Source organism: Rhinolophus ferrumequinum, chromosome X (assembly GCF_004115265.2).
Source record: "Rhinolophus ferrumequinum isolate MPI-CBG mRhiFer1 chromosome X, mRhiFer1_v1.p, whole genome shotgun sequence".
In the NCBI taxonomy this organism is placed as follows: Eukaryota; Metazoa; Chordata; class Mammalia; order Chiroptera; family Rhinolophidae; genus Rhinolophus; species Rhinolophus ferrumequinum.
Genome location: NC_046284.1, coordinates 8730099 through 8745028, shown reverse-complemented (window position 1 = coordinate 8745028; position 14930 = coordinate 8730099). Strand labels below are relative to the sequence as shown.

The 14930-nt window shown below is 41.0% G+C and overlaps 1 protein-coding gene across 7 annotated transcripts in view; it reads left to right on the top strand.

Annotated features, from left to right (window-relative positions):
- The window catches only part of MTM1 (myotubularin 1), a 94228-nt gene that overhangs the window by 37501 nt on the left and 41797 nt on the right, over positions 1-14930 (top strand). For all 7 annotated transcript variants that reach the window (XM_033111174.1, XM_033111166.1, XM_033111161.1 and 4 more), the window contains 2 exons: positions 3950-4060; positions 8066-8167. In XM_033111174.1, the coding sequence (XP_032967065.1) occupies positions 3950-4060; positions 8066-8167 (213 nt within the window). The remainder of the gene's footprint in view (positions 1-3949; positions 4061-8065; positions 8168-14930) is intronic.

Sequence of the window (14930 nt, the reverse complement as noted above, 5' to 3'; positions counted from 1 at the left end):
CCTAGTGTGTCTAAAATGGACAAATGTTAATCTTTCTCCAAAACCCCCTCCTATGTTCTTCACATCTCTTGGTGGGATACTGTTGTCCCAGACACTCGAGTCTAATCTGAGTTATCTTTGATTCTTTCCCAGTAGCTCATCTTCTGTTGCCTTCCACCTCGGTCACTCTCCACTTTCAGATCCTTGTAGCCTCTCACTTGCACAAAAACATTAGCTTCCAGGATTCCAAGGAATGAGTGGAGAATGCTCAGTGCTCCTAGATGAAGCTTCGTAAGCCATCAATCTGTCATTGACTTCCTCTTCTCCAAACACATTCCATGGGACACAGTCACGCTGATCCAAGCCCTGGGGTACTCCCTGGGAATTCCCCTGCTACCCTATCTTAAACCCGGCACACTTAAAAAAAATAAAATAAAATTCCCATGCTTTTCCCCATGTGTAGCTGATGTCACCGTTACCTGTTTATGGCAGGCTATTCTCCAGCTGCTGTATTCTGTTTTTTAAGGATCGTCTTGAATGTGACCTTCACCACAGAAACTTCATGTGACCCAATCAATAGGGAATTGTCTTGCCCTCCTCTGACCTCTTGGTCCACTTGGTCTGGACCTTTTTTTCTGGCTCTTGGCACTTGCACCCTAGCATTGTGGCTGTTTGGGTACATGTGTCTTGTCTTGTAGGCTGAGCCTTGAGCTCCGTGAGGGCAGTGTCCGTATTTTATTTAATCTCCATGGTCCCTAGTGTCCAGTACAGTTTCTGTGAGTGTACACTCAAAAGAGAGTGAATGAGTGTACCTTTCTAGATTGTTATATTTACTGCTCTAATATTTTAGATACTTAGAGGTCCACAGGCACAGAATTTTGAGTTAGAATGGACCTCTGAGAATACTTAAATATTTAACGGTATTTAGATAATGATGACTCAGGTTTCTAGAGAGTTAAGCTAATTTTCCTATTCCTGGATCTCCCAGTTGGGCCTGCTTGGTTATCTGATCTTGGACCTGTCATTCAAGGAGAATGTGGCAAGTAGACTCATTAGACTGTGGGTGCTTTTGGTCAGGAGCTGGCTGGTTTTCCTCAGTGTCCCATTTTCAGTTTTGTTTTGGGTCAGGGCAATCAGAGCTATAGAATCCTGTCTATACAGGGACAAGAACAGCACGGTCTCATCTCACTTTAATTCTTCTTCTGCCTTTTTTTTTTTCATTCTTGCTTCCATGTTAATACCAGAGTATCAGACTTTTATTTAGTGTTTACTCTGTATTTTTAGGTATAAGTTTGACATTTAGGAGTGCAGTTATAAAGACACTCATGCATCTCAGTATAATCAAAGCATCATAACAGACTGCCTGATAGTATGTTTTTAATAATGAGACTATATTGAGAAGTAAATATGTTGTAATATGCAGCTGTATATGTACAGTTACTGAATAGTGTCTTTTTCCCTAGGGATTTGGATTTCAGTCATGTAGTGAGGTGTTTCACCCCATGACAACAGCTAACAACTGCCTCCTTCTAGGTACAAACAGAAAGACCTATAGCTGCTGCCAGAGCATACTGACCCATTACAGTTACAGAGCCCAGTTATGTTTTCCAAGTATGTTTTCCAAGAGAGTCTTTGCTATAATAATAATAATAACTTCCATTGTTTTGTAGCTACCAAGTGACAGGTACCATGCCAGGTGCTTTAAGTCCATTATCTCTGATCATCCCTACTTTCCAGGTATACGTGGCTGAGAGATACAGTAACTTGCTGAAGTCATCCAGCTAATAAATGCCAAAACTCAGATCTGAACCATTTTTGTCCAACTTAAGCACTTGCGTTCTTTTCTCTACACCATGACAACTATCCTCTTACACTTTTTTAACTTTTTCTTTTGACATAATTATGAACTCTCAAGAACTTGGAAAAATAGTAGCAGTCCTGTACATATCACCCAGCTTCTGCAATAACTATACTGCTTTACCCAAACCAGGAAGTTGATTGGCACAATGTAGTTAACTCTGTACTTGAATTTCATCAGCTTTTCATGCACTCATTTTTCTTACGTTTTTACATACAATTCTGTGAGATTTACTCCCATCTATAAATTCATGTAGCTACTACCAACAGTCAAGATATGCGACTGTCACCACAAACCAACTTCCTCATCCTGTCCCTTTATAGCCACGCCCTCCTTCCCCTCAACCCCTGGCAACCGTGTCTCTATTTTCCATCTCTACAATTTCGTCATTTCAAGAATGTTAGAAATGGAAGCATGCATCACATGACCTTTTTAGATTGGCTTTATCCACTTGGCATGATGCCCTTAAGATTCTTCCAGGTTGTTGTACGTATCCATAGTTCTTTCATCTTTGCAGCTGAGTTGTAGTCCATGGCATGGATGCACCACAATCTTACACGTTTTGAATTTCTAGACTGCCTGTGAGCTATATTTATATTTTATGAAGAAATGCTTAATTTTTTTAGTATTGCGTTTGAAGGGCAAGGATTTAAAGTCAAAGGAAACAAACCTAACTTTATTTGTAGCCCCCCCCAAAGGACATCTTTTAAAGAACAACAATTTAATAAGCACCTTTAAATTTTTTTTTTATTATCGAAGTCACCTAACACAGCATTAAAGAAGATATTGGATTTAAAAAATAGTGTAGCCCCTCCTATCTGTCCATGTGAATATGTATTTTACCTTATTTTAGTCACAGTGTATTTTGTATGTTGCTTTTTTTCCATGTACCATAATTATTTGAGTAGCTGCATGCTAATTCCATCAAGTTGACTAAATGTAAATTTCTACATCCCGATGTCCACCTCTGGCTCCACTGAACAGCTTCACGCATATAGCATTTCCTCTGGTTGCACACTAGCTGTAATGTAAGTTCTTAGGAGTGCAGTTATGGAGTCAAAGGGTAGGACCATTTTTATGGCCCTTTTGATGTGTATTCCCAGACCTCATCTTGAATCTCTTCCCCATATTTACTAAGCAAGTTACTGAAGCTTTTAAAGCCTTGCTTGTCACATCCAGAAATGGGAATACTTCACCTCCGTTCAGAATGGTTGTGAGGATAAAATGAGACGATGCACGCCAAGCCCCTTGTTGCAGTACCTGGCACAGACGAGGAATTCTGTACATGGAAGCTGCTGTTAACTTGTTGCGAGGATTGTGGTATGACTTCACTAACATGATTCCGTCATGCCAGCAGCCTTATGGACCCCTTGCAGCCAACATTGGATAAGAAACGATGGAGAAGTATTCCTATGCATTCAGGCCCTTCCGCTTTGGGAAATGCACTCATGCTTAAGATAGACAAACCTTCCAGATGCATGGTTTGTCGTGTGGGAATACAGACATGGAAATTTGTGGTAACAAGACAGAGTGAAGCAAACGGTGTAACAGCCATCTGAATCAAGTGTTGTAGAACTTCAGTGGAGAAAGTGGTCAGTTCTGTCTGATCTAATTGAAAAGCAAGGCTTCGTTAGAGGTGATGCTTGCTGAGCCAAGATTTAAGCCATGGGAAGTATTTTGGTAGTTGGGCAAGATAGATATCCTGGGCAAAGGGAACACCATGCACAAAGCACATAGGCCTGATCATACATGAAATATTTGCAGAATGGTGAAGGCATTCACTTAGTTGGAGCACAGATGTCGTGGGATAGAAGCCTGCAGAGACAGGCTGGAAGTGACATAACGGGTCCCTTGAATTGTGTACCTAGGAGTTTAGTCTTCACTGCTTAGGCAAGGCAGAATGGCACGTGTTTGGGGATGCGTTTTGGTTGCATACCTGATTATTTTAATGCTTGCTCTTTCATGTGTGATCTGTATCATATTTTTGTTCATAAGAAGTGGTAAAAGGGCCAAGGTAAAAACGCCCTGAAAGCATATGATTGTTTTAATTTGCTTTTGATGTTTTAATTATACTGACAGAAATAGTGACTTTTGTGTTTTTGTCCATTACAGGATTCTGCTCTAATACTTGATGTTCCTCTGGGTGTGATCTCAAGAATTGAAAAAATGGGAGGCGCGACAAGTAGAGGAGAAAATTCCTATGGTCTAGATATTACTTGTAAAGTAAGAGATTCAGTACTTTCTTGCGCGAAAAAGGGCACATTCATGTTGAATGATAGATAAAAGTTAAATGTGGGTTTATTGAGCATCTATGTCAGTCCAAACACATGCTACATGGTTTGCATTCAGTCCTCAGGGCAATTCTCTGAGGTGAATAGTGGCATCGCCATTTTATAGATGGGGAGCCTGAAGATAAGAAGAGTTAGGTAACTTAGCTAAGATTACCCAACAAATGTCAAAGTTGGGATCCGAATACAGTGAGATAATCATTTTGCAAACAACAGAATAAACCTTCTGGGAAGAAAACTTGTTTTCTAGGGATTGAGTATCAGAAGACTACCAACTGTAGAAGAATGCTCAACCCTAGAAAGAGCTACAGGGGTTTAGATGTCATCTGTCCAGTGGATTTTACACCTAGATATGCATCAGGATAACCTGTAAAACCTCTTTAAAAATGTAGATATTTAGGTTCTGCCCCAAATCCTGCTGTAAGATGATCTCTGAATGTTGGGTTCCAGAAGGCTGGGACTCTTTCAAGTGTCTCCAGTGACTGAACCATCAATCTAGTGCAGGATGCCCCAAACTGTTGCTGTAAAGGGCCAGATAGTAAATATTTTAGGCTTTGTGGGCCAATGGCATCTCTGTCATATGTGCTCCTTTGTGTTTTATTTTGTTTTAACCCTTTCAAAATACTTAAAAAAAAACATTTTGAGCTTGAAGACCATAACAAGCACTGACCAGGGTTGAAGTTTGGTGACTCCTGGCCGGTCGTAGTCCTTTAGTCTATGGAGGAGGAAATGAGGTCTTCGCTAAACAGGATTACTTGCCTGGGGTTGCCCAAGGAGCCAGTGGAAGAGCTAGAATGAAAACCCAAGTCTCCTTGTCCTAGTCTCATGCACTGTGATTTCTTAAAACCAATCTCCTACACTTTTGTTTGGATTATGAATATGATATGATTTTCTTGTCTCTGGTTTATAAAAGATGAAGGCTAGTACACTCTATCAGAAACCAAAGGATTATGTCATTATTACACTTAAACTGAAATTCTCCATGACTCCCCACCTTCTTTTTTGGTTTTGGTTTAATCCAAGCTATCTATGACCCCAGCTGCTGTCTACCCTTTGGGGCCTAGAAATATGGGGAATTACTTTTAAGGAAGATTTTTGCATTTTGCGTAAAAGGATCCATGGGACTAGAGTGTTAAGTCACAGTACTCAAGGGAAAATGGGGTTGCGATTTTGATGATTTTGAAGTGACTTTCATGCTAATAGAGTTTTTTTAACAAATTCTATCTGTTTTCTTATCAATAGGAAAAACTTGTGTTTAAATAGTAATTTCTGAAAAAATAAGAGAAACACACTCTTACCTTTTGACTGTTTATTATAGGAACAAAGGGCTTAGGAACACCTCACCAGGCATAATTCTGAGATGTTTTATATATATATATATATACACACATACACACACACACACACACATGTATTTCTTGGAATTAGCATTGAACTCAAAGATGATGGCTGAGAACAGTGTTGTAGCACAACCTTTTAACTCATTTATCTCCCCGGAAACACCAATGTCACGAGAGTCAAATTCTGATTTCTCAGTAACAGATCTGAAGTTGATAAAAGGGGATCTGCTGCAGTGGGATAAAGTCTCTCTCTCCTGCCTTCACAGGTCAGCTGTCATCTGCAGTCAGTAACCATAACACAACTGTGTTTTCTACTGAAGCAAGTAGTCGTAAGCCCTACACATTTGGTTCTACCAGCTCTGAACATGGGGATTTCTGTTTGCCTGTAGCAATTTCACATGGTGGATATACATTCCAGTGGATGTTGTCCAGCCGCAAAAGCAATAGGTGAATTCTGAACCCCCGCCCCAGGTCCCAGGCCAGCCACTGCTCACAGCTTGGAGCCTAAAAATCAAAAAGCAAAGCCAAACCATATCCCCAGAAAGCCTTCTCTCTTCTTGCACGCCTTGCCCCCATTTGCTCAGTTTAAAGACTGTGGTATTTTAAAGTCAGCAGTGATGGTGTTGTTTCTTTAGAAGTGCGTTCTAGAAATGATACCTCAATCAGTCAGCCCTTCCGTGTTGTTACAACTGGGGTGTGTTTCCTTCAACTCATTTATTACAGTGAGGCTTGGCACATCCGCATGTGACCCAGTTGTTAAACTGGCCGAGGGTCTGACTGGGAGACTCTGATGCCATAAGGCTCTTTCTCAGGGGTCCTTCCCTGACGAGGCAGTTCTGAGGAGACCAGGTAGAACTTACCAGTTAGTATATGCTCGTATTTCTGTGACAGATGTGATCATCTGCTGCCTGTGAGTCATTTGCCTTTTCCACTTCAGTTTTCTTATTGGCAAGATAAGGTGATACCCTGTTTCCCTGAAAATAAGACCTGGACGGGCAGTCAGCTCTTATGCGTCTTTTGGAGCAAAAATTAATATGACTCGGTATTATATTATATTTACATTATATCATATCATACTATATAATATTATAAAGACCCAGTCTTATATTAGAGTAAAATAAGACCGGGTCTTACATTAATTTTTGCTCCAAAAGACGCATTAGAGCTGATTGTCTGGCTAGGTCTTATTTTAGGGGAAACACGGTAGTTCTTTCTGTCCTTTCATTATATCTACATCAGATGGCAAAACGAAGTTTCTGGAATCACTTCTACTTTGGCACATTGAAAGTAGTTGCTGGAATCACTGATAGGTCAGAATAGTATTTATTTAAAAGCGGTCTGACGGCTAAGTGGTTAAGAGAATGATGGTAGAGAGTTCTCATCTGACCCAAGGCCGTTAAGAAGAAAGCTCCTCACAGCTCTTTGAGCCCTGAGACTCCTTGTTGATCTAGTGCTGTACGTGTGGCTCACGGCAAACCTTTTAAAAGCATATCATCTTATTGAAAGTATAAAGAACCAGACTCTGAGACCTCTTGGTCTGCCATTTGCATTTGGGGATGTCTTATGCATGGCAAGGCCTTTGCTGGTCCTTCACATCGGAGACTTAGAAAGCTTGAAGAGTCCTCTGGAGGTAACAAATGAAAAAGCACTTTGAAAAATCTGGTGACATCCAAGAGGGCAGGGACCGGATCTGTCATACTCCTGAGTTTCTGTATCCCCAAGGTCGAGCACAGGGCTCCCTTTTCTGATTGAAAGTGCAGTGCACAATATAACTTTCTTAGCGCCATGATTGATTTAAGCAACAACCTGAAAACTCCAGCTTTCAAAATAAGATAGAATGTTACTTTGATGTGAAATACAAATTGATATTTAAGGGAGCTTATTTTGTTTGGATTTGGTTTAAAAGAAGGGTTCCGTGCTTGTTAAAGAGACATGGATTAAAAGCTACTCTTAAAATCTGGTTTTGAGCATTAATTTTTAGTTCCTGGAAGCATAGTTATTCCTAATATGGGTACTTGAATGTGGTTTATATAGAACCCTGTGAAAGTACAATTGTATAGTAAAAATGTATTGAATTCCTTGTATGAGAGATTAACTTGCCAATGATTTCCTAATTTTTAAGAATAGGACTTTAAAAGCATGAGGAGAGGAGACGGCTTCTGTATTTTAATGACATGTTTGACCATTTTGAGATTCTGTTTGATAACAGATACACATTCGAAAAGTTCCATGAGTAAAATACAGTTTCATAGTTAAAAATACCCCCAGAAACCAGTTAAAGTAGATAGGCCTGGTAGAATGATGTACAAGGCAAGGTTTGACTTGTTTTGCAAAATGCATTTCAGCTCTGTGTTCTCTTTAGCACTTGTTGCTTTTTTTTTTTTGCATTCGTGACTCTGATGGGATATTTTCAGGGGTTCTCAAACTGGATATTTCCAAGCATCATACCAAACAAAGTGTTTTTTTTTTTTTAGTAATTTAGGTTAATGACCCTTTCAGGTAAGTGAATCTTTTACTCCCTTCATTGACTAGAAGGGTTTTGCTAACGAATATGACCTTATTTGAAGACTGAACTGTCACATTGCTCCTCTGCTCCCTAGGACATGAGAAACCTGAGGTTCGCACTGAAACAAGAAGGCCACAGCAGAAGAGATATGTTTGAGATCCTCACGCGATACGCCTTTCCTCTGGCTCACAGTCTGGTAAATTCCAGGGTTCTCCTCAGCATTGGAACGTTCTCGAGTGTCTCCTCTTTCATACACTCTCTGTGCTGCACTTCCCCATGTGGTGTGTATGTGAGGGTGTTTATTAGAGATTATTGGACCACTCCCAGAGGGACCAGGCCTGTCCTCTGCCAGTCTGTGTAGGATGGCTTGCCCCAGGTGACTGCAGGGCAACCCTCGAGGCAGTTTAGAGCCCCGAGCGAGCCTGGGAGCTTGACCCGGAGCAGCTTGTGTTCTCACACTGCTGAGCATGCGCCCTATAGAAGTCCTGGCCAGCACTCTGTAAAAGGCATAAGGTACTGAGGTGGGCTGTGGGGGCCTTAGTGCAACACCGTGACGTCACATCCCAGAAGTGATTGCTCTTAGCTTGGGAGCTAATGCATGATGCGTGTCAGGCTGTTTTGGCACCAGTTATAAGTGGGAAGAAGTCCTCTGGGCCTAAACGCACTTCTACAATCAGGTACTTTGTCCAGGTACTGCAGGCAGTTGCTGAATAAGGCAGGATTCTTTTTTTTTTTGAAGGATGACATTTTGAATGTCATTTAGCATTTAGTATATATTTGGCAGGACAGACTTATGTGTGCATTTAATTACTTAAATCTATCATTTGGTTCATAATAAGATTTGGGATGTGTATACCTAGAACTTTTCCTTCCTGTTCACCAAACTATTGGAGTAATCTAACTCTATTTTACCACATGATTGAAATAAGCGTTCCGTGCATCTTGTTCTTAAAACAATCTATGTATCCTGTCTTGGTCTTGCCTTCTTTTTTTCTGTCATGCCTTCCCCGCATCTTCTTACCCCTCTCTTCCTCTGCTTGACTCTAAAGAAAGTTGGAGGCAAACACCTACTGAGGGGTAAAAAAGGAAATACACTGTAAGTCTTTTAAAAATACACACACACACACACACACACACATATATTATATATATATAAAACACATTATATATATTACACACATATTATATACATATAATACACACATTATATATATATTACACACACATATATATATAATACACATTATATATATACATTACACACACACACACACACACACACGTCTGTATTTTAAGTATAGGGTAAATACACTGTTGGCTAGACTGAAGGTGATGAAAGAGGTCATTAACTAGAAGAGCCGCTTTGTAATGTAGCTCTTCTTCCTTATGGCTGTCTTTTAATTAATGAATGTATTTATTTGCAATAAATGCCTCAGATTGTTTTCTAGGAGACAAGGCTTCTCTCTTCCCAAATTTCATCAGCAGTTGTTTCAGTCAAAGGAAATTCATGGTTGATAAAAAGGACAATGACACAAAGGCTGCGGAGGTCTGGAAGGATATGAAGTACTCGTCATGAGTCATGTGCTGATTATAGATTCAAATGTGATGCTTAAAACAAATGCAGTGAAATCACAGAGTTGAATACATTTTCAGCCTTTTCTCAGTTTCTGATGAAATATGTGATTTAAGAGATACTTCTGTATTAGGAGAAAAATAGTTTTATGGGAGCACGTCTTTGAAATTATTATGAAAGTGAGAATGTAAGTCTAATCCATGAAAATTCACTTAGGGAAAATGTTTTGTCTTGGGTTTTACATATCTGGCTCCAGTTCATCTCCTACAAGACCTTGCTAGATCACCCAACCCCTTTCTCTGGCATCTTCTGCCCCGTTTAGGGTTTACTCCCCTCAAAAAATAAGTCAAGTATTCAACCAGCTTTCCCCTAAACTACTGTCCCATCTCTCACTTCAATCCAAACTTCTGGAAAGAATATTCTAGCCTGTCCTCATCTCCAGTTCATTCATTCCTCCAACCCATTCCAGTATACGAGATCTGACAATGAAGTTCGCGAACTTGCCACCATGCGCTTACATTGGCAGCACTGTACAAACAGCTTGGTAAGGTGTATCAGTGGTATATCAGTGTCTCACAGCTGTGTTTGTGTTGACGTGTGGCGGTATCTTGCTAAGTGACGTTCATTGTTGTTGCGTGTTTTTGTGTGCCGTCACGAGAATAGCTGAGCTTTACTTAGATCGATGAATAGACATTAAATTTCTTGTTAAACTTGGCAAGAGTGGAAGTGAAATCAGGGACATGTTAGTCCAAGTTCATGGGGATAATGCCATGAAGAAAATGGCAGTGTACAAAAGGGAGTAAACGTTTTTCTGAGGGGAGAGAATGCGTCACTGATGAAGAGAGATCAGGGTGGCCAGTAACGAGCAGAACTGACGAAAACATTGCAAAAATTAATCGAATTGTGCGTCAAAATCGTTGGCTGACTGTGAGAAGCATGGCAGACCAAGTAAACATCGATAGAGAAACAGAAAAATCTTAACTGAAAATCTTGGCATGAGAAAGGTGTGTGCGAAAACGGTCCCGAAGGAGCTCTTGCATCACGACAATGCCCCAGCTCACACGGCACTGTCTGTGAGAGAGTTTTTAGCCAGTAAACAAATAACTGTATCGGAACACCCTCCCTACTCACCTGATCTGGCCCCCAATGACTTCTTTCTTTACCCGAAAATAAAGGAAATATTGAAAGGAAGACATTTTGATGACATTCAGGACATCAAGGGTAATGTGATGACAGCTCAGATGGCCAGTCCAGAAAAAGAGTTCCAAAATTGCTTTGAAGGGTGGACTAGGTGCTGGCGTCAGTGCATAGCTTCCCCAGGGGAGTACTTCCAAGGTGACTGTAGTGATACTCAGCGATGAGATGTGTAGTACTTTTTCTAGGGTGTGTTCGCAAACTTAATTGTCAGACCTCATACAGCTTTATTGCAGGTAACTTCTTAGAACTTGGAACCTCTTACTGGCCAAATCTAGTGCCTCACTTCAATCTTCATTCTGTTTGCTCTCTCCCTGGCATTCAGCATTTTTGACCATGCTCTTGCAAGTCTTGATTTCTATGTTTCTCTACCATCTTGACTATTCCTTCCCAGTCCCCACTGCCTCTTGTTTTTTCCTTATAAACATCTCATTAGTGGTCCACTCTCAGCCCTCTTCTCATGTTACTCGCTTTGCCTTGATGGTTTCATTTAGTCCTATAGCTTACGCTGCCACTGCTGTATGGGTGATTTCTAAATCTAGCCCTGACATTGGCCTTGAATGAATCTAACAAGCCTAACTCTCAAACACCTTCCTCTGGAAGTCCATGAGGATCACGAGGTCATTGTGTCCCTACCCTCTCTTCAGCTCATCAGCCCCACTCTTCTACCTACACGTCCCTCAGTTTGGATGATCCTTAGTTGCTCAGATTTGAGAACTTGAATTCAAGTTGCTTATTCTTTCCCTGCCTTGCCTCCCATAACCACAGCAATTCTAAATTCTATAGGTTCTACTTACTAGTAACACTCAAATGTTCCTTCCCATTTCTACTTGTCCTTTCTAATTTAAGCCACGCTTCCTAGCTGGCCTCCCTTCTTTCAGTTTCCTTCCCTTCCAACTTACCCTACACAATACTGCCAGTTTTTAAAAAATTGTTATTACTTAAGAATGATCATGTCACTCTGTGTCCCACTCCGTACATAAAAATTCTCAGTGATTTCCCATGGCTTATCCCCTATACTCCAACCACACAGGACCATGCTACGCTCCTCTGGTGTACGTAGAACTGTCTCGACTTGGAGTCTTTGGTTTTCCTCTCCCCTTCACCTGCAGTTCCCTCGTCTCTTTCATGCCCATCCTCCACCATCTTGTGCAACCCTAGCCTTTTCCACGCCGTGCGCATTCCCCTGTTGGGAGTTTATCTCACCTCTCACTTGTTAGACTTGGCAGGTGCTTCTATGTGAGCACTTACCTCAGTGTGCCTTATATAATAATTATGTAGTAATTGCCCATCTCCCCTGGTATACTGTGAGCTTATCAAGGCGGGAATCAGCCTTCCTTTATCTCTCTAACCTCAGCATAATGACTTCTGCATGAGAGTTGTATAATGATGGCTTTTTTATTGATCTCAGGTTTAGTAGAAAATGAAGAGGAAATCCATTAGAGGGGAACAAATGGGATGGATTTCTGGATGTTGTGGATCTAGCACCAGAGCCTAGCATCCTAAGTTGCTGTCCTTGGAGTGGTCCACAGAGGGGTTGATTTCTCAAGTCTGTGAACTTTGCCTTATTTCTCATATCTGTGCCAGGAATCCCTACTTCTTCCTCTAGGAAATCAATAAAGTAACGAACTGGAGAACAAATATGAACTGAATTGCTCATACAAAGTTTTGGAAAATTACATTTTCTGATTTTTAACCACTAAAAGTCATCTTTTTTTTAAAAAAAAAAGTTGAACTAGACACCACAACAATACAAGATACAGATAAAAACAGACCAGGGACTGGCATAGGTTTTGGAATATCAGTCCCTGCTATTCAAGTCAACATGTGCAAGTGTTTCATCAGTTGAGTTCATTTCAAAGTACTGTGTGGCGTGGTGTCGGGGAGCATTGAAGGCAGGTGAGCAGAAGTAGTACAGGATGAATGATACCTAGTCCCATTCAGGGATGTGACAGACGTGATATGACAAACATGTATTTCAGGCATGAGGCAAGACCCTGACCCTCGACACAGTGGAGGGAAAGCTGGAAGCATTGCAAAGTGTTTCTGAGGAGAGCCAGTGATGTTTGTTTGGCTGGAGCGCAGGGAGGAGGAGATCTGGGTCATCCAGTGACGGGCCTTGGTAGGTTAAGGAGTTTGTACTTTGGGAAGTAGCAGAGACCACTGAAGATTTTGAAATAAGTGATAGGACTGCATACAACATCATGAAGAATAGACCGGAGAAGACAGCTCCTGAAGACAGGGAGGGGAGAGGTCCATAGTACTGAACTAGGACGCCGGTGGTCCCATCTAGGCTGAAAAGCAGGTGTATTGTTTGTGTGTGCGCGTGTGTATGCGTGCGCGTGCACGCGTGCTCGGCGTTGCTTCTCATTTCATTTCCCATCTGAAAATGAACTGTGGCTTTTCTCTAGATCACACCCTGTAGGTGCTCCTCTCATCTCTCTAACCATTCTTATTCACTTTGCTGGCTCCTTTCCCATCTTCACTCCCTACAAGCTGCAGAGGGCCAACAGCAGAGTGAGGTTTAAGAAGACCGTCATGGGTGTGTGCTGCTGTGGAGGGTTGAGGAGAGTCCTTTGGGTGGAATGATGACAAGGTCTCTGGGGACCGGACCCCCTAATCGACCTGCTTGAGGTTGGGATCTTTCCTTTGTATCCCTGGGGCCTAGTACAGTGCCTGGCATCCATGTGTTGAACTTTTTTGAATCCAGGAAAATGATCTGAGCGAGGGAACAGAAGGCAGTCTGTAGGGTTTTAAAGGGAGAGTAGGTGGTATTTAAAAGAAAAAGTCGTGGTAGCAGCCAGGTCGAGGGAAGAAATGTTTTCCTTAGAGTCTGAGAGAGGCGAATGAATCTATTTGTGGGTAGGTGGAAGGAGTCTTGCCTCTTTTCAAGGCGAGAGAGAGAAGGGATCTTTTCTTGAGCGGGATCCTGGGGAAGGCAGCAGGGGATGGGATTAAGCCCAGTTTGTAGGGTAGTTGGAAAGGAGAAGGGACAATTATTCTCTGAGACAGGAGGGGAAGAAAAGTTTCCAAATTGCCACAGTGGGGAATGCGAGGGTGTGCCAAAAAGGGATTTCCTGGAAGCATAATCTAAGCCTGATTGCATTGAACAATACAAAAGGCCCTGATTGAAAAATATCACTTTGTTAATAGTATTGAAACTGTTCAATCAGCTGCAAATTATCTCAGTGATTTTTATTGGCATTTGAAGTCAGAAGTGAACTTGCTGTTGTATCCATGCAATGGTGCCTGGAGGCCGAGAGGTGGGTTCCAAATCCTGCTGTGGGGTGAATGGTGTATGAGTGGGCTTTTTTCTTTCAGACCACCTCTTTGGCTTCTTCTTGCCTACTTCCCCATTAGTATTTTTACCACTCAGTGTGTTCATGTCGGGATTGAAACTTTGAATTGAACTTGAGTAGCTTACCCACAGAGCCGACCCCAAACCATTAACTTGATTGTTTTTGTATTATGTCAGTCCAGTAAGACTTGAAAATTGTTTAGATAACATTTTCTATTGCAGCTAAAGCATTTATTTTCTTGTTTTATTTTTGCTTTGCTTTTAAAGCTGCATTGAAACTCAATACTAGTTCTGGGTAAATGATACATTTTATGATAAGAAATGTGGCAGCGCTTCTCGTATGATGGTAGTTTTTTTTTAACGGCAGGAACAGAAATTGCGTATGTAGGAATAGAGCCTGATAGTGCTACAGAAAAATAAAGAGTTTGATTGTTGAGGTGGTGTGTTCAATGCCAAAGTTCCTCCTTCATTGATTTCCTTTTTTGTTTGCTCATATTTTACTCAGTTGGGATAATGAGGGCTAATATAAATTTTGATGAAAGTTTTTTTTGTTTTTAAACTGTGAATCCTAACCTATTACTGAATCGTGAAGTCAATTTACTAGGTTGCAACCAGCATTTTAAAATGGAATAGAAGAGAAAATATTAAGAGGATAACACGTAATATGAATAAGTGTGGTTTTGTGAAATGTTTCTGTCACTTATCTGTGTGTGTATGTGTGTGTGTGTGTGTGTGTGTCTGGGTCATGGTGTGAAGTGTATGGTTTTCTGTTAAGCATGATCTAGAAAGTTTTAAAAGCAGTTTTAGATAATGGCAGAATATGTTGAAAATGTGTTTTAATTTAGACATTTATAAAGTCACTTAAATCTATCTTTAGAGCTACCATGTTTCCCC